This window comes from Triplophysa rosa, linkage group LG4 (genome assembly GCF_024868665.1).
Source record: "Triplophysa rosa linkage group LG4, Trosa_1v2, whole genome shotgun sequence".
NCBI classification, from domain to species: domain Eukaryota; kingdom Metazoa; phylum Chordata; class Actinopteri; order Cypriniformes; family Nemacheilidae; genus Triplophysa; species Triplophysa rosa.
The window spans coordinates 14,837,732-14,858,548 of NC_079893.1; the positions used below are offsets into that span (position 1 = coordinate 14,837,732).

General features: G+C 43.6%; 1 protein-coding gene across 1 annotated transcript in view; it reads right to left on the minus strand.

Moving 5' to 3' along the window:
• The window catches only part of gk (glycerol kinase), a 250,768-nt gene that overhangs the window by 26,434 nt on the left and 203,517 nt on the right, over positions 1 to 20,817 (minus strand). The window contains exons 10-11 of the mRNA XM_057330925.1: positions 19,790 to 19,857; positions 19,600 to 19,642 (exon numbers count right to left, since the gene is read on the minus strand). Of these exons, the coding sequence (XP_057186908.1) occupies positions 19,600 to 19,642; positions 19,790 to 19,857 (111 nt within the window). The remainder of the gene's footprint in view (positions 1 to 19,599; positions 19,643 to 19,789; positions 19,858 to 20,817) is intronic.

The window sequence follows — 20,817 nt, forward strand, 5'->3', positions numbered from 1 at the left end:
TCTGCCTCTGTCCGGGAAACAGAGGGGGGAACTAAACAGGCACTCAAAAGGAGACATGTGTAAGGATGAGTGGTACAGGGTATTATGTGCAAACTCAGCCCACTTGAGTCGAGGAGTCCAGGTGGTCTGATTGTTGGACACGAGACACCTCAGTGTCTTCTCAATGTCCTGATTAACTCTCTCGGTCTGGCCATTAGATTGGGGGTGAAAACCGGATGATAAACTAACAGAGGATCCTATGAGCTGACCGAATGCCTTCCAGAACCGGGAGGTAAACTGTGGCCCACGATCCAAGACCATATCCTGGGGAAAGCCGTGGATTCTAAAGACTTGTCTCAACATGATTTCGGCAGTTTGTCTAGCTGTGGGGAATTTGGGTAGGGGTATAAGACGACACGTCTTGGAAAATCTGTCCACCACCACTAGGATAACAGTGTTACCTTGAGACTGCGGCAACCCAGTGACGAAATCCAGAGAGATATGGGACCAGGGATGTCTCGGAATGGGCAGTGGGTGCAGCAGGCCCTGAGGACGGCTCCTAGGCTCCCTGTTCTGAGCGCACACCCAGCAGGCGGAGACAAAGGTCCGAAAATTCGCCTGTATCCTGGGCCACCAGAACTAAACCCAGGACAATTTTATTTTCTGAACCAAATGAAATAATAATTGTGTAAAGTAACAATTGTGCTGTTTCTGTGTCAAACCTGACCATTGGGACATACAAGAAAGAACACATTAACACTATCATATAGAGAACATCTCATTTCATAGACAATAACTTTACTGCAGGGCTGGTCTGGGACTGAAAAAATGGCCTGGGAATTCTTGGCCAAAAGCTTTCCTGCGCCTGTTCCGTCCATAGCCACAGGAACGTGTTTTGAACAGGGGGTGCTGTTTTTATTTATTTATTTTTGGCCAGGGCTGAAGCAGGATTTAGGAATTTTAGCGCGGGTGTCACTGTTCCCCTCTGTCTCTCCCCGTGTTTCCCCCTAGGACTTCATTACCCACGCTCCACCATGCTCCCGCACCTGTGTCTCTTCAGTAATCTCCGCAGCTGTCAACTATTCCCTCATCACCCGGACTTTGTATGTATTCTCATCATGTTCCTCTGTTCGTGGTCCTGTCTCGTCTTTACTTGGTTGTTGTACTAGTTATTAATCAAGCATAGTGTCAGTTCTGGCAGGTCACGTGAGTCTAGCTTGCATCAGCCGATCACATCAGGTGCACTTAATCAACGTTAACCAATAGTCACACAACACATACTAGACACATCCTATTTAAGTTCCCTTTTCTGCTCCTTATCAGCGGCTTAATCATTACGCACTAAAAATCCACCTCCATCCCCATCTCCTCCTTATCTGCCTGTATCTGTCAGATCATTTAGTTTAATCCTGTTAAGCATCCTGTTAAGTTGGGAAAATTTAAATCCAGCACATGTACCATCAGCACCGGAGCTCCTCAAGGATGTGTTCTTTCTCCACTGCTATATTCACTCTACACAAACGAATGCACCTCTACAGACCCTTCTGTCAAACTCCTGAAGTTTGCAGATGACACCACAGTCATTGGCCTTATTCAAGATGGTGATGAATCTGCCTACAGAAAGGAGGTTGCTCAGCTGGCTGCCTGGTGTAGTCAAAACAACCTAGAGCTGAATGCATTCAAGACAGTGGAGATGATAGTGGATTTCAGAAGGAACCCTCCATCACTTCCTCCCCTCACCATCCTGGACAGCACTGTGGATACTGTGGAGTCATTCAGGTTCCTGGGCTCCACCATCTCTCAGGACCTGAAGTGGGAGTCCCACATAGACTCCATTGTAAAGAAGGCCCAGCAGAGGTTATACTTCCTCCGTCAATTGAGGAAGTTCAACCTACCACAGGAGCTACTGACCCAGTTCTACTCAGTGGTCATCGAATCTGTTCTGTGCACTTCAATTACTGTTTGGTATGGCTCGGCCACCAAATCAGACCTACGAAGACTACAACGGACAGTTCGTAGTGCTGAGAAAATTATTGGTGCTCCTCTGCCCACACTTCAGGACCTGTACGATTCCAGAGTGAAAAACAGGGCAAGAAAAATCATCATTGACTCCACACACCCAGCACACAAACTCTTTGATCTGCTGCCCTCTGGCCGGCGCTTTAGAGCACCAAACACCAGGACTTCCAGACACAGAAGCAGCTTCTTCCCCCAGGCAATCTCCCTCCTAAACAGATAACTGCTCCTTAAGAGCAATATTCCACTTCCACTACTCCTATAGTGTGCACTATAGTGCCTTATTATATCTACATCTTATGTATACATGTATATAACACTACCTCTACTTACTAAATTATCCATTTGCACAAGTGTACATACAATCTGTTAATATGTTTATTCTACTATATACTACCCTGTACAATGTCTCTTATATGTTATTATCCCCCATTTTCTGTAAAATAGTCTTTATTTTATATATGCACAATTTAGAATCTTTTAGACTGTAAATCGTATTATATTGTATTGTCATTGTGTTGAATGTCTGTACTAGAAGCTTCCAACACCAAAGAAAATTCCTTGTGTGTGCAAGCACACTTGGCAATAAAGCTCTTCTGATTCTGATTCTGATTCTGATCATGAACTGTTCTAGTTCCCGAGGTGGGGGACAGGCGGAGAGTTTGCCCAGAACAGTTTCATTCCGCCAACATTAAATATTGCTATTGTTTAAATATTTGACGACAGTGGACCTGACAGAATTGTAATTAAAATACCTTGTGTCCAGAACTCTCGCGTCTGTGGTCCGTGGCAGTCCGTGACAAAAGACCGGACCCCAAAACATGGATTACATCTTCTCTCCAGAAGCCTGTTAATGGTAACTCTCTGTAGAGTTATGTAGAGGAGGTCGTCGAGGTGTGATTGTTGTTGTGTGGACGACGATCTGCTCGTCCTCATCATTCTTCCCGACATGGATGAGTATCCGCTGGAGGACTTTATAAAGTGAGTCCTCCAAGCAGATGGCTCTAAATTTTGCGTCGGGGTGGCTGATGGGGACTTGAGCGATGGTCGTCCAACACCGACCGTTAGCGGGGGGTTCGTTCTGGCTCACCCCAGTTCCATGCCTCACTCCTCCACCACCCAGCTCTCTCCCAAACATGCACTTCAGCACTTTCCCCAACCCTGCACTTCGCTACTTTCCAGACCTGATGGATCTCTCCCAGCCCGAGCTTAGCGGACACTCTAAACACAGAGTTCACACTAAACACAGAGGAAAGTGACATAAGGTGTTCGTCCCAAACTGCATGCGCAACCAGATGGAACAGTCAATTAGGAATGATTAAACAATCTGTACTGAAAAGGTTTGAAAAGGATGCACTGTGGCAAAATAGGCTCACGTCAATCCCAGATGATGGGAAAATCACATGCAATGATGTTATCCTGCTTAGGCTTAGTAAGAGTACAGGCACCATTTGCCGAACTAACAGATAGTTTGCAAAAGGAACTGGGAAATCTGGGGATGATCATGCCAGCAGTTGCAGAAATATGCAGATTAATGGCCGATAAAAATATCTCCAGTTCACTGGAAATACTTGCATGCCTATAAACTAAGTGAGCACTTTTTGAGTAATTATAACAAGTTTTATTAGACTTTCCTTTTTTATTTTATTAGGCTTTTTTTGAGCTGGATCCCAAGGTTTCACCGGTTCAGTGTTCTCCAGCAGGTGTTAAAGCCCAACTGGATGCATATCATGCAGAGGGTCATATTACATATGTTACAGAGCTGACAGATTGGATCAGCAAAATGGTGATTGTAAAAAAGTCGGACAAGCTGAGAATTTGTTTAGACCCAAAGTTCCTCTACGCAGCTCTGAAACGCTCTCATTATATAATGCCAACCTTGGAGGATGTGTTATACAAACTGCCTAAAGCAAGAATATTCACCTAGGTTGATGCCAAACATGCATTCTTACAGTGCAAGCTGGACGATGAGAGCAGCTTCATGACCACATTCTGGACCCTGTGGGGCAGAAAACAATGGCTAAAGCTCCCATTTGGTGTTTCAGTGGCACCTGAGATGTATCAGCGGAAACAGCATGAACTGTTAGCAGGCCTAAAAGGAATTGAGTCAATCACAGATTATATTCTTGTTGTTGGCTGTGGGGACACAGACCAGCAAGCTGAAAATGATCATGATATCAAACTTCAGGCCCTGTTGGAGTGTTGTAGAGAAGTTAAGCTATGACTTAGAAACTGCAATTTAAGTTTAGCAAAGTGAAGTTCCATGGTCACATCCTTTCATCCGAAGGCTTGAATCCTGCCATCATACAAAGTGACTCTAGCCAAGATGGTCTCGGGTGCTTTCTTATGCAAGACGGAGATCCTGTTTCTTTTGCTTCAAGAGCCCTGACTCCTACAGAAAAAAAATATTCGCACATTGAAAAGGATTGCCTCAGCATTGTCTTTGCATGCCAAGGATTCCACCATTACCTGTATGGGCGAGAGTTGGTTAGAGCAGAGACTGACCACCAACCCTTGATTTCTATATTTAGCAAACCACTTCTCATTGCACCAAAGCAGCTTCAAAGCATGCTCATGACACTTCAAAGCTACAATCTCAAGGTTGTCTACAAGCCTGGGCCTAAAATGTTCATCAGTGACATGTTAAGTTGGCAGCTGCTGATGGAGTGGGCAAGGAAGCAGTCTACCAACGGCATGCCATATGTCATCTTTAGATGGACAGGAAGATGTACAACTCATCAACCAAGCAGAGCACCTCAACGTGACAGACCAGCGACTGAAGACAATCAGAGAGCACACAGCCAGAGTCAAAACCACAGTCCTGGTAGGCTGGCCTGATGGAAAAGAAAAAACACCACACATCATTCGAGAAGTCTTGCCTTATCAAGATGAAATAAGTGTGCAAGATGGTATTTTATACCGGAGACAAAAAGTCATTATTCCCAAGTCACTGCATCCAGAGATGCTTAAGCAAATTCATTCAAGCCACATAGGAGGTGCTATCGTCAAGCCCGTGAGACATTGTATTGGCCTAGTATGCAAGCAGAAATCAAAGACAACTGTTAACATGTAAAGAATTTGCACACAACCTACAGAAGGAAACCATGCTATCTCATGATATCCCCACCAGGCCATGGCAAATTGTCGGCATGGACTCGTTTAGTCATCGGCAAAAGGACTATTTCTTAATTGTGGATCATTTCTCAGATTTTTGCGAGTTTGAATTGCTTCCTGATTTATCTGCAGAGGCAGTCATCAGGCGCTTGCAAGGCTCGGTTCGCAAGGCATGGTCAGCCAGACAGACTAATCCTAGATAATGGCCCTCAGTTTGGTGCTCTGTTTAGGCGCTTTGCCTCAAGCTGGGAATTTGAGAATGTCACTTCCTCAACAAGATATCCTAAATCAAATGGTAAGGCAGAATCAGCTGTCAAGATTGCTATGAACCTTCTGCGCAAAGCCATTCATGACAGAACAGACCCTTGGAAAGCAATCCTTCATTGGAGAAACACCCCAACTGAATACATAGACAGTAGCCCAGCCCAAAGGTTAATGTCACAGAGACTTAAAACGTCTCTTCCAGTAACAAGCAAGCTTTTGGAACCATGTGTTGTGGAGCGTCTTCACTACTGAAAGCAGCTGGCAAAATCCTGTTATGATAAGTCAGCTCGTTATTTGCCAGAGCTCAGTGCAGGACAGAGGATCCGTTTGAAGCCCTTTCTAGGGGGAAACTTTGCCTTCAGAAAGTGGTGCCACGGTCTCTTATCTTGTGAATGTAGGTGGATCCCTATATAGATGCAAAAGAGTGCACCTAAGGGTGGCTGAGTCAACATCCTCAGAAACATTAGACAATACTGAACCCGAGTTGCCTCATATACTGGAAAGGAATGTTTCAGAGGCCCCTTCATCTACCACCTTAACTTTTGTAAAGCCCGTACCACAGGCATAACCTGTCCCTGTCAAACCCACATCATCTGAAGGACACATTTACACCAGGGCTGGCCGATTGTCCAGCTCCCCTAAGAGGCTTGATCTGTAAAACAAGTCAGTAATCCTGTTGTGGCAAGGTTTGGACATGTAAATGATGTTAATCTGACAAGGGCTTAATACTCAGAAACAATTTGAATGAGAAGTTTATTGCAGTTGTTTATTGCAGGCAAAAATTTTATATATTATTTTGTTATATTGACTTTCTGCCGCAAAGGGGATTCTTGTGTTCTTAGTTGTAAAGGTGGATGTTACAGAGTGTAATAATTTATATGTTCGGCAGTCAATTGCTTTTGGCTGTGTTGCCACTGGCCGCAAGTTTTTGTTATAAAGACAGTTGCTGAAATGTAATCTTGTGTGTCTGCCTTTTATTTTGATGCTTATAGCTCTACCTAAACACCCCTGTTATCATTGCTACATTGCAAGATCCACAATTTTTAGCGAAGAGGATTTGCAAGAGATTAAGTAATTTAAAGGCATATTCATATATTAAAAAATATTTTACAACTATTAATTATTAAGGGCTTTGTTGTAATTAGGGGTCAAGCCACGAAGTGGCGTAAACACCTTCTGCTTCTGTTAGTGGTTTTATGATTAGGGGTCAAGCCACAAAGTGGCGTAGACACTGTTGAAGATTATTAACCAAAATATAAATGAATCATGTAAAAAATAATTACCATTAAAAGTTAATCTCATTGTAAGTTTATCTCTAGTTGTACATGAAAGGTCTTTGTTATCGTTGGGGGACTCACTAGCTAGGCATGGTGAGGAAGAACATCTGTTTCAAGTTATAATGGTAACCCAATAACGTCTTGGTTACGGATGTAACCTCAGTTCCCTGATGGAGGGAACGAGACGTTGTGTCGAGCCGACAGATGGGTTTGATTTGAGAACCTATCATCTTCTGATTATTTAGAAAAGGCCAATGAAAATTGCCGAATGAAATTTGCATGCCGGACTCCGCCCTGGATATCCAGGTATAAAAGGAGTACGGCATTCTGCATTCATTCAGCTCTTGGTCTGAGGAGCCTGAGAGCATCCCTCGACCGCCGCGGCGGGCGGCCAGCGTTGTGGCAAGAAGGACACAACGTCTCGTTCCCTCCATCAGGGAACTGAGGTTACATACGTAACCAAGACATTCCCTTTCTGTCGGTCTCTCAACGTTGTGTCGAGCCGACAGATGGGGTTCCTATGAAAAATGAGTCAGACGTGAGCGCCAGCGCGAAATTGTAACCATTTAGTGGAGAGGCAGGGGGTCCCAGAGCTTTCGAAGAAAAGGTGGGAAGCCCCTTCCACCGGCCGTCACGGGTCGGAGGCCTGATTCTCTAACAGCAAGAAGCCGCACGGCACCGTAAGGACCACTGGGTAAGCATTATTCCCCCCTGGGGGACAAACGCTACAGAGATCACTACCTACCATAGGGAGGACACATAGGAGGTTACTACCTACCATAGGAGGTTAGTGGAGACACCACATGGTCTCACCATCAGGGGAGAACTCATAGGAAGATGTGCGGACTGGAGAACTAGGTCCGGTTAGAGCTATGTGGTAGATAACTCAACTGTTCCCCGGCCTAAGGGGGCAGGGCTGCTCTGCTCAGCCCGGGCCCACGGAAGGTGCTTATTGATGGATGGAATGCCTGTTCTTTACCCAGTGAGGAAAGAAGGGAGGCGTAAATAGCTTCTGATCCCTCCTAGAGGAAGGGGGAAGGGCTTTCGCAGGCGTACGCCATACCGGCTGCCGGTCCTACATATTGCCCTGAAGGACACGGGCTGACACCGGTTCCACGCGTAGGTTGTAAAACCTCGCGAAGGTGTTGGCTGTAGCCCAACCTGCAGCTCTGCAGATGTCTGCCAGAGAGGCGCCCTAAACCAGTGCCCATGAGGAGGCTACACCCCGAGTGGAGTGTGCCCTCACTCTTAACGGGCAGGGGTGATCTTGCGATCGGTATGCCGTCCCTATCCGACCCCCCAGCGATAGGGTGGCTGGGGTCGGGCCCGATGGTAACCTCGATCTCCCTGGGGTTCCCCCATCAGGGCCGCTTCTGATTCCACAACGGCTGCTCACGGGGTGGTGGTTTCTTCTTCGATGACCTTTTCCGGTAGGCTGCCTGGGTAGGGGGCGCTGGAGCCGGAGCCAGTGTCGAGAAGGGCCGGGGCTGCTGGGAAGCAGATGCCGCTCGGGATCTCGAAGGCCGGAAGGCGGCCGAGTCGCGGCGGAGCAGGATGTGTTTGATGGCCTCCGTCTGCTACTTCACCGCCGAGAACTGCTGGGAGAAGTCCTCGACGGTGTCACCAAACAGCCCACCCTGCGAGATGGGTGCGTTGAGAAAGCAAACTTTCTCGGCGTCCCACATCTGCACAAGGTTTAGCCAGAGGTGTCTCTCCTGGACCACCATAGTGGACATCGCCCGACCTTAGTCGCCCACAGGGTGAGATCGGTGGCGGTGCGGAGTTCCTGCATTATTGCTGAGTCGGTCTTACCCTCGTGGAGCTCCTTCTACGCCTTGGCCTGGTGGACCTGCAGGATGGCCATGGCGTGGAGAGGACACCAGAGATGCCGAAAACTTACACGCTTTGGATGGGAATCTAGGCCGAGCTCTCCAGGTGGCCGCCGTCTGTGGGCACAGGTGCAATGCGACAGCACGCTCCACCTGGGGAAGCTCGACATAGCCCCGGGCTGCCCCACCATCGAGGGAAGTAAGGGCGACAGAGCCGGTCTGACGGGAATGGGCCGTGAGAGGAGCGTTCCACGTCTTACTGAGCTCCTCATGCACTTCCGGGAAGAAAGGGACCGGGGCCGGGCTCGGCTTGGAGTCACGCTCAGACCCGAGGTACCATGTATCCAGCTGCGAGTGCTGGGGGAGAGGCAGTGCAGTGCAGCCCAATGCTCACGGCGGCCCGGAAAAGCATGGTTGACATCTCGACATCCGCTTCTTCATGGGCTCGACCCCCCGAGGGAGGGAGCTCCGAGGAATCGTTGGGGTCGGATGCCAATAGGTCACCCTCCGATGCTGCAATCGACATCTCATCTTCGTCACGCACTCCCGAATACATGGCAGAGGAACAAGACGGGGAAGAACCGTCTCCTGGGGAACGGTCAGACAAGCGAGACGGGGCGTGAACAGTCCATGAGTCTGCGGCTGACGGATTAACTCTCACTATAATCCCCATATCACCCCCGGTGCTAGCCGGAGCGGACGGCAGGGCCGTAGCCACTGCGGTCTTGGAATGGGTAGCAGACAAGGTGGCGGCTGTGTCCATGAAGAACACAGCTACCCGTGACCGCAACGTCTGGATCGCCATCCGCCCGCAGTGCGGGCAGGACGTAGCCACAAAGGCTGCCTCAGCGTGCCAGAGACCCAAATACCTGAGGCAGACATCGTGTCCATCCCCTTCCTCGATGAGCGTGTTGAACCCACGAGAACAGCAGGCCATGCCACGCTGGAGAAATTTGCTCTTTTAGAAAAGGAAATCGCTCGAACACCTCCGGAACTGCCGAGATACCCAGGGGAGAGTCGCTGCAGGAAGGGACTGTCCGCTGCACCACGTCATAGCAGGAAGATAGATCAGTGAAGATTTTCTAAATAATCAGAAGATGATAGGTTCTCAAGTAAAACCCATATGTCGGCTCGACACAACGTCAAGAGACCAACAGAAAGGGAACTCAGTTTGACGTGTGTGTGTGTGTGTGTGTGTGTGTGTGTGTGTGTGTGTGTGTGTGTGTGTGTGTGTGTGTGTGTGTGTGTGTGTGTGTGTGTGTGTGTGTGTGTGTGTGTGTGTGTGTGAGAGGACCTCTATAAAGGCCTTCCCTCGACCAGGCCAAACAGTTGCTTTGCAAACCAACTCTGCTTTGTGTGTCCTGACAATAAAGTCTTACTTTTGGTATCAAAACCCGAGACTCAAGAGTGTTTCTTCAGGACAGAGAAAGAGAAACCACAACAACACCTATTGCTTCCGTTAGTGTTCTTATTATTATTCTGCTTCTTCTTCTGCCATGGGAGTCTATGGCAGCCTATAGAACCGTACATGGAAAAGTTGTGAAATTTGGCACACACATAGTCTGAGTTGTTACCATGGCAAATATGGAGTTTCTAACCCAAACTCCATAGCGCCACCAACAGTCCAAACTTCCACATAAGTTTTTGCTTATAACTTTTGAACCATACATCCTAGAAACAAAATTATGTTTTCCTCTGAACCCTTGGCTCCTGCCGATTTGAACGAAAATGTTCCCACCATTTTAAATTATTCGAAATACCTACTTTTTTAAACTACTCCTAGAAAATTTGCCTGATTTGCACGAAATTTGGAATGCAGCATCTAGAGACAGAGAAAGTATTAGAATATGTTTGGTAGGCCAATCCGTTCTTGTATAGGGCATCTACGAATATGATGACGAGAATGCCAAAATGGATTTGATGCTGTATCTTCGCCAAACTTTTGTGTATTGACACGAAATATGGTACATGTCATAGCAGTCATGACCTGTGGTAAAATACACAGTTTCGGCACAGTGCCACCTACTGGTCTAGAGATATTTAAAAAAATGTTATTTTTTCTTATAACTTTTTTGTTTCTCATGAGGTAATAGAACTTTATAGCCAGAGTAATGTAATCATTGAATGAACAGTTTTCACCTTTACAAGCGAGTTTTGATCTACAGAGTGTAAATCAAGGTTTAAAACTTTCCTGAAACACAGCTTTAAATGCAATATCATTCCAATCGCTCTAAGCAGCGGGCATACGATATTCAATGGCATAATCAGCAGAGGTGCTGTTGCCATGTTTTATCTGAAGGAGCTGCGTAGAAATATCCTTACCCCCAGCAGAATATTCAAACACAGTAAGGATCTTCTTGACAAAGTATTTATAAGAAGTTCGTATAGACTCATCAGATTCCTGTAACGCCACACCAGCAGAGGGAGCCATCTCCTGAGTTTTGACTGCTTACCGCTCCCTCTGCAGACACTTCCTGTTTGGCAGCCATATTAACCTGGATGCCACATGGACTACTTGCAAAATATTGCCAGTTTATCTGCATTCCGAGCATTATTCTATTGCCATTGTTTGCTTACTGTGTATGACCTTGCCTGCCTTTTCCCTGTCTTGTCTCTTGGATTACCCTTGGATTGTTTACCTGGTTGGACTGCTTATTTTGGATTTGACCTTTGCCTGTTTTATTGTCCATGATTGTGGATTAAGATTTGGACTTGTTTGCTCTTCTGTTTTATTAAACATCAGCACATGGTTTCAAACAACCCCAAAGTGCCATGATAGAACCTCTTGTTTTATGTGGAGAGAGACAGTTTTGGCATTCCATATACTCCCTCTCTCCGGTGTGGTGTCTCTGTTCCCGCTCTTTCGTCTTGTTATTGCTTGTTAATTAGTTCATGTCCCGCACCTGTCCCCTTCTTGATTTAGTCCCCTTTATATAGTCCTCTTGTTTCATTGTCCTGTGCTGGTTCATTGTCGTTTGTCTGGTCAGTGCCTGTTCTGTGTCAGTCTAGTCTAGTCATTTGTAGTTATGTTCATGTTCATGTAATCTTAGTCTTGTTAGGTGTATCTAGTCTTAGTCCTGTCCTGTTGTGGATTCCCCTGTTTTGTTTTGTTGTCCCCACGTGGGTCTTTGTTTTGTATTTATATTTTATTAAATGTCTTGTTAACCCCTTATCCGCTGTCTGCGTCTGGGTCCTCTGTACTGTGTCCTTGCTCCCTCACCACTCGTGACACAAAGCCTTGTTGTTACAGCATACTTGGCCTCTCATGAATCCAAAACTGCATTTATTCCCCCCAATATTCAGATCTTCAGGAGGTCTTTACCAAAAAGATGACAACTCAACTACCACCCCATCGACCCTGGGATTGTACTATTGATCTCCTACCCAATGCTATGCCCCCCAAAATAAAGTTTACTCACTGTCACTACCAGAAGCACAAGCAATGGAAGACTACATAAAAGAGGCCCTCGAATGACGTTTCAATCGTCCATCCACCTCTCCTACAGCTGCTGGTTTCTTCTTTTTTGAAAAGACTTGCACAGACTACACGGGTCTGAACCCTAAAACCAAGATATTAGAGAAGAAATTATAACAATACAACCAGAAGTGAAACCAGCTGAACAAACAACTAACAGCACCCCTAAGGAGAAATTGCAATTATTTTCTACAGTAGATCACGATGAACTGTCTAAAATTACTAGATCATCTAAATCAAGAACATGCATGCTAGACCCTATACCTACAAATCTACTGAAAGAGATCCTCCCAGAAATTATAGATCCTCTTCTTGGCATTATTAACTCTTCTCTGACACTAGGACATGTGCCTAAAGCATATAAAGTGGCAGTTATAAGGCCCCTTGTCAAAAAAACCCAACTCGACCCTAGAGAACTAGTTAATTACAGACCTAGCACATCACAGTACAGAGACTGCTTTGATCAGAGTTACAAATTATCTGCATTTGGCGTCTGACCGAGGTTGTATCTCGTTATTGGTGCTGCTAGACCTTAGTGCTGCATTCGACACCATTGACCACAGCACACTCCTACATAGACTAGAAAATTACGTCTGCATTAAGGGAATAGCTTTGAAATGATTTAAATCTTATTTATCCGACCGTTTTCAATTTGTAGCAATAAACAATGAGGTGTCATGCAAATCGCAAGTCCAGTACGGTGTAACACAGGGCTCAGTCTTCGCATTATACATGCTACCTCTAGGAGATATAATAAAGCGACAAGGAGTTAGCTTTCACTGTTATGCTGATGATACTCAACTCAACAATTTCCTTGAAGCCTCATGAAACACAGCAGTTCAATGGAATGCATAGTCGATATAAAAAAACTGGATGATTAACAACTTTATATTTTCTGAACTCGAACAAAACAGAAGTATTACTTATTGGACCGAAAACCGCCATACGTAACAACGAAGAATACTGCTTATCTATTGATGGATGTTCCATAAAAGCCTCATCGTCTGCAAAGAATCTTGACGTTTTATTCTATAGCAATCTGTCGTTTGAGAGCCACATCGCCAACACCTGTAAAATTGCATTTTTCCATCTTAAGAATATATATAAACTACGTCATATGCTGTCACTGCCAGATGCAGAGAATTTAATTCATGCATTCATGACATCAAGACTAGATTACTGTAACGCACTATTAGGTGGTTGCCCTGCAGGCTTATTACAAAAACTCCAACTGGTCCGAAACGCGACAGCTCGAAGACTAACGCCAGCTTCACACAGTACGCATAAGCAAAGTGTGAGCAGCACATATTTTTTTCAGAGCAAATGTTAACAGATGAGAGCATTCATACCGCAAGTGTAAGCAGCGCGTGCTCGTGGAGCAGAAGCGGTGCGTAAGCAGCAGTGCAGCGATCATTTCGGCGCCAAGTCTATTTTTGCTGCGCTGCTCATGCTCAATTAAAGCAACAGTGCATACTTTACGGACAAAATCCACATGGATTGACAGGAAAAGTAACTTTAAAGCATGTAAGTGGTGCCTATTGTGTTTTAACAGTCTACATGACTTTCAAAAACACTTTTGCCAGGAGTTTTTTTGTCCAAAATCACAACGGCACATTTAAAGGATTTATAATACAAGTGTATCTTAAATGTTATGCTTATATTGCATATGAAAGAGTGGAAAACAATCGCATTATGCTGTCAGTGTACTATCTGCAACCTATTGTCATCATAACCTTCTGAAAAAAATATGAGTATGTGTGAGAGAAAAGCGATCGCATCACAAGTCAGTCACTCTCTCCTGTGGTGAGTTAACCCTTTAGTGACTTTGTATCCTTAAAAGCACGATAGCCTTTTATTCATAACTTCTACTATGTAGATCTAAAAGAGCATGAAACAGGCAGATATAACAAATCATAGTTAGGCAATCTACTTAAAAAGCGCTTTGATTAAGTTCTGAAATATATTTTGCTCATTGATGTATTTAAATAATGCAATGCAAAATTGCATTGTTGTACTGTGGTACCCAGGCAACACTGTGCATGGTGCATACGCTTCCGGTGTGAAAGGAAAATGGTGACGCGCTGCTCCTGCTCTGCCTACGTACTGCTCACGCTCTGCTTACGCGAGCTGTGTGAAGCCGGCATAACACGTAAAAAAATATGAGCATATTAGCCCGGTTCTGTCAACCGTGCACTGGTTAACTATTAAGCATTGCATTAACTTTAAAAAAATTGCTTTTTACCTATAAAGCCTCACATGCGTTAGCTCCACAGTACCTGAGTGAACTTCTCTTGTATTACAGTCCTTCATGTGCACTACGCTCTTAGTCGTCCGGTCAGCTGGTAATACCTAGAATTTCAAAATCAAGTGCAGGTGGTAGATCCTGTTCCTATCTAGCTCCTAAACTTTGGAACAGTCTTCCCTGAACTGTCCGGGAGGCAGACACACTCTGTCAGTTTAAATCAAGACTAAAGACGCATCTTTTTAATCTTGCATACACTACACTTCCATAATATAAATCCTCTGAGGGTTTAGGCTGCATTAGTTAGATCAACCTGAACCAGGAACACTTCCAATAACAACTGATGTACTTGTTGCATCAAAGAGTGCAGAAAAGTACTCTACTCTCAGCTGTCTTGTCTAATTGTTCCGTGGTTACCACAGCGAGCAGGATGCAGTTCATGCCCAGACCTGATGGTAGAGAGGAGAATGGGAAGCGGAGACCTGACAAGAGCTGAGATGATAGAGCTGGATAAAGAGGGACGCGGCAACTTGACACGTATTCACTACAAAATTTCAACTGCTACAAAGATTATTAATGATAACCTTAAACCTAAATTTATTTTTTTATTTAGCCTAGTAGTGCAAGCACTGTCGAGCTTGTGTAGAGGCTGCAGCTTTTGCCAGATGGGAACTGGAATTCCCTGGTTGGGCCTGGGTTCTCCTGAGGGGCTTTGGGTACTGTTTTGCACTGTTTGCCTGGCCGGGGGATCTGCTTTATTTATTTTAGAGTTTTACTTAATTAATATTACATATAGGAATTTATAGTCTGTTTAATATTTGACCTGTGTTTCTCTCTCCCTTATCTTAAATGTGTGCTTTAAATGTTTAGCTTATAGTCAATATGTTTTATGTACAGCTGCTTTGTAACAATGAAAGTTGTAAAAAGCACTATATAAATAAAGTTGACTTGACTTGAACAATGTAATAATCAAGTTTTGATATCTGCTACCTCTTGATCCATCTAACTAAGTATGGCCAAAATCTACATCAAACCGGACTTGAGGAGTGCTTATAATCTGATTTGGATAAAGGAAGGAGATTAATGGAGGGCCGCATTTTTCACCACTATAGGGCACTACGAATATTTGATTATGCCCTTTGGTCTTGCAAACGCTCCACCAGAATCCCAATCATTCATCAATGAAATATTTAAGGACATTCTCGACAAGTTTGTAGTACCATACATTAATGACATCCTCATCTACTCTCAGTCAGAAGGGGGACATGTAAGCCCTGTCCGAACTGTATTGTCTCACCTGTTGAAACATCAGCTGCATGTCAAGGCAGATAAATTTGAGTTTCATGTTAAAAGTACCAAATTACCGGGATACAACATTAGTCATGAGAGTGTAGAGTTAGCCGTGTGAAAGATAACAGTTGTTACTGAAGAGCCTCAACCTAAGACTATCAAGGAACTTCAGCGTTTTCTGGGATTTGCTCATTTTTATCGATGAGTCATCAGAAACTATAGGATGGTTGCTGGTCCCATGACTTCATTACTGAAAGGTAAGCAACCCAAGCTTCCCTGGAATGAAGAGGCATCACGTGCTTTTGAAAACCTCAAGAAAGCTTCACGACCGCCGCAATTCTCAAACACCGATATCCAGGTTGACGCCTCCAATAATTGGGGCTGTGCTCTCTCAACGCCATGGTTCACCAGGTAAACTTCATCCATGTGCCTTTTTTTCATGTTAACTCACCTCTACATAGAGAAATTGCGATGAAGGTAATAAGGAACTATTGTCCATAAAAGCAGCCATAAAAGAGTGGCGTCATTGGCTAGAAGGAGCAAAACATACCTTCCAAGTCATCAGCAACCATGAGAACCTCAAGTACATCAAAAATGCCATGACACTGAACTCTCGTCAAGCCAGGTGCTCATTGTTTTACACATGCTTCCATGTCTATCTATGTTTCCATAATATAAATCTTCAGAGGGTTTAGGCTGCATTAGTTAGATCAACCGGAACCAAAAACACAACTGATGTACTTGTTGCATCAAAGAGTACAGAACAGTACTCTACTCTCAGCCAGTCTTGTCTCATTGTTCCAAGGTTACCACAGCGAGCAGGATGCAGTTCATGGCCTGACCTGATGGTAGAGCGGAGAATGGGAAGTGGGGACCTGACAAGAGCTGAGATGATAGAGCTGGATAAAGAAGGACGCGGTCTCTTGACATGTCTTCACCACAAAACTTCAAATGCTATTAGATTATTAATGATAATCTTAAACTATAATTTATTTTATTATTAAGTTTATTTATTTTATTTAGCCTTGTTGTGCAAGTTCTCTGGAGCTTGTGCAGAGGCAGCAGCTTTTGCCAGAGGGGAACTGGAATCCCCTGGTTGGGCCTGGGTTCTCCTGAGGTTTTTTTTCTCGATTAGAGTTTTGGGTTCCTCGCCACCGTTTGCATACTGTTTTTGCACTATCTGCCTGACCGGGGGGGCTGCTTTAGAATTTTAAAGTTTTACTTAATTAATATTGCATATAGGAATTTATAGTCTGTTATATTTGACCTGTGCTTCTCTCTCCTTTATCCTAAATGTGTGCTCTCACTGAGCGTGTGTGTGTGTGTGTGTGTGTGTGTGTGTGTGTGTGCGTACTTGTCTGTGTACGTACGTGTGTGTGTGTGTGTTGTGTGTGTGTGCATGCGCATCCGTATGTGTGTGTGTGTGTGTGTGTCTCTATGTCTATGTGTGTTAGTACGTGTGCATATTGTGTGTGTGGAGTGTTTTGTATGTGGGTATGTCTGTCTTCGGTGTTTTCAACCTTTTCTTGTTTTTGCAGGTACAACTTTAATTATTTTGCTTATAGTCAATATGTCTCATTTACAGCTGCTTTGTAACAATGAAAATTGTAAAAGCGCTATATAAATAAAGTTGAGTTGAGTTGAGATGAGATGTCAAACCGCCCCGGAAACAAAAACAGTAAATCTTATGCTCTGTCAAGGCATCATGATCAGCCATCAAACAAACCCACTTCTGCCACAATCCTACCACCTTCAGTCATCATTCACTGTCACTTGGGACTTCAGGGATGACCTTCAGAGAGCACAACAAGCAGAACCTCAACCAGCCAACTGTCCCCCAAACAAACAATTCATTTCTCATATCAGGTCATCCAGGAATTTCACGCACCCTCCTGTCTGATTCAGAACTCATTATGGTGGTCATTTTCAATGTGTCCTTGGTTATCAACTCCCCAAGCTAGGTCCAAAACAAATATCCTAGCCAGTAGCCAATGTATAATAATATATATAAACTCAGCCCGCTCATACCCAAAACTGGGCATGCACTAACATTGTACCATAGTAAACAGTGTAGAACCCAGTACCAAGGTGAATTGTATAAAGGGGAAATAACATGGGATATCGAGTGTCCAACATCAAGTTTATGTACGTAGAATGTGTAAAAATGCTATTATTTCGTAATAATAGGCAGTTATTCTTATCTTACTTCTTGACTGACTCTCAAATGATTCGTTCCGAGGTTAATCTGTCTAATCCCCTCCTTTTCGCTAGCCTAGTCTGATGTGATTGGTCAAATGGTCTCGTCTGCTGTGATCGGTTTACCGCGAATGAGGCTCACAAGCGGGCAGTCCTAACAAAACGTAGGTGGGGACTATATGTAGTGACGTAAATCCGCGGCAGTTCGCAAATCGGCGAAAGGACGACTCGTTTGCGTGATTCAGAGTCGACTCCCTTTTTTCCAAGCCAATAACTTTGTTATTCATTCACCTTCGGGTTTACAATATAGCAGACTGCTTACTTTCAAACACAGCAACATTACACACTGCATGAAATGTAGTTTTCATGATCTCATGTTATGTACTCTTTAACACAAGCAGTGGACGATTGGGAGTGCCATAGTGAGAGGGTGTGGGACAGTGCTCACGTTAGGCTTCAGAGAGCCATTAGGAATCAAGAACTTCAAACAAATTGCAGACGGCGTCCAATCCTTCCTACCAACCTGGACAACGTGTTGACCTCAAGTTGTCACTACCCAGCAAGAAGTTTAGCCTAAGGTATGTTGGCCCTTTAAAGACCCTAAGTCTGATGTCACATAGCAGTTGCACCTTCATGCTCAATATAAGATCTCTCCTTCAGTTCATGTCTCCCTACTAAAACTGGTTCACCATGACGTTGACCCCAACCATGAGCCTCAAGAACCTCCACCGCCATTGGACTACGATGGGTCATTGGTATATGAATGTGGATTACGCTTTGGACTTGTTTGCACTTATGTTTTATTAAACATCAGCACTTAGATTCAAACATCCCAAAGCCTCATTGTTACAATTCCCAAACCGCCACAGCCCATTCAATCGCATTAGCAGTCAATAAGGATATAAGGAAAGCACACTTCTCATCTGCATCAAATTTGTTCTTTTGGTTATAAAAAACAAAATAAAATACTTGATGAATGAATAATTTGCATTGAATTAAATACACAATGAAAAAGTGGGCTTTTAGAGTTATAGCGGCCCATGACAGCTGTTTTATTCAGGATTATAAAAATCCTGATGGGGCAGGACACAACTATGATATGCATTTTTAACTGAAAATATACATTTATATGTAACTATGTAATAAAAAAAACTTAATATATTACAGATCTCAGTCTTTCAGTGTACATGTATGTTTTTATTTTGTTGCATTTTTTTAACTCTTTATTTTGAAGAATGAGCTCGGGCTAAGTACATGTTAAATGACATGTATTTTTAGAGCATGCATTTAAAACAATTTTAATGAAATTATTTAAAATAGTACACTGAAAACCGTGATTATACAGATATTCTTGAGAATTATTTTTATGTTTAGCATGTGGTGCGAATGCCTCAACTCAGGGCGTCTTGTGATAAAAGACCGAAACACACAATGAGGGTGGGGTACTCAACTGATTGTGTCACCCAAAGGTCATTGGGCAACACATTTCACCTCAACAAAACTGCAGTGAAGAGGTGTAGCGTCTTTGTAAATACATCTAACTACACTAGTCATTTACCTCATTGTTCCCCAGTCATACATAAAGCAATTGTAAAATGATGACTGTTTATACTTATTGAGGCACAGAACCATGGACATAGCACTAGGCCATGATCATGGATTATTGCTGAACCAATGTAAAAGCATAACAATTCCTGCGTTCACGAGAGGGAAAACATTCTATGGTATGGCTAAATTGTGCTTACAATTGGGATTATAAAGTGTTATTATGCAAGCAATACATTTCCTATAATTTTCAACATAAAAATGGCTTCGGTAGGTAGGATATGTTTTGTCCCTTATTTTAAAAGTCAAAACTCAGTGATATACATGGTTTCATACATATACACATTATGTATGACACAGTATATTAAATACCTTTGTTCCTACGTTTCTAAGCAGGAAACAACCAGTCCCATAGCTGTAAATAAAAAAGTAACGCACTTTGAGCAAATAACCATAACCAAAATAACAAGGCATGGCAAAAGAAACCATTTCAATTCATTTTTGTTGAAAATTGTTACAATTACATTGTAGTTATAGGGAAGTTAACTAAATAAAATCATACGTATTTTTGGCTTGTCCATCCCTGAAGCACATCTGTCCAACCAGGGCAGCAGACTGGTCACCGAGACACTGTGTAGAGAATAAAAAATTATAAATTATATATATACACAGCAGACTACTCGTGTAAATAAGTCATAACAAGTAAGTGATAAACCTAGTGTTGGGCAACTAGTAATAATATCTGGTGTTCAGTTACAAATATTATAGGCTTTGTAACTTATTTAGTGTTAATGCACAATGTTGAATTTGGGTGCTCAACATCTGCGCATGTGCAGAGCACTTCTTCCCCATTCTACACTTATTATATTGACTGGATTTGTCTGCACGAACACAAAACAATATTTTTAAGGTATGATATTAACTCAATTTTATTTTTATTCTCAGGAGAGCGCATGAAATTGTAGCGGTGTGGCCACTTAAACAGACGACGACTGACAGATGTAAGCATTCCTGGTCTAGAGAGTTAAAATGCACTTTCTATCAGCATTTTTCAATCTTTAAACATGTGAGATCGACATAGACTTCAGCCCTCCATCTTAAGGAAAGGTGTGTTTGGACAATGTATGTCATGGTTCTGCCCACCTTGTCTTGCTTTTCTTGGCCTAGTGGCAGAACCATGATAGAACCTCTTGTTTTATGTGGAGAGTGACGTTTGGTCCCTGTTGGTCTTCCACTCTCCGGTGTGTCGTCTTTTTTCCCGCCCTTTCGTCTCCTCGTTATTGTTTGTTAATTAGTTCATGTCCTGCACCTGTCCCCTCTTGATTTATCCCCTTTATAATGCCCTTGTGTCTTCTGTCTCGCGCTGGATCATTGTACTGTTGTGTGTGTGTCATATGTGGTGAGTTCCTGTCTTGTCAGTGTAGTTTAGTTATTTTGTATTTAATTCAAGCGTTGTCTTAGTCTGGTTAGGTGTAGTTAGTCCTTGGTGTCATGTTTTATACCCTTGTGTTTTGTTTTGTTACCCCCACGTGGGTCTTTGTTTTGTATTTATATTTTATTAAATGTTTTGTTAACCCCTTACCCGCTGTC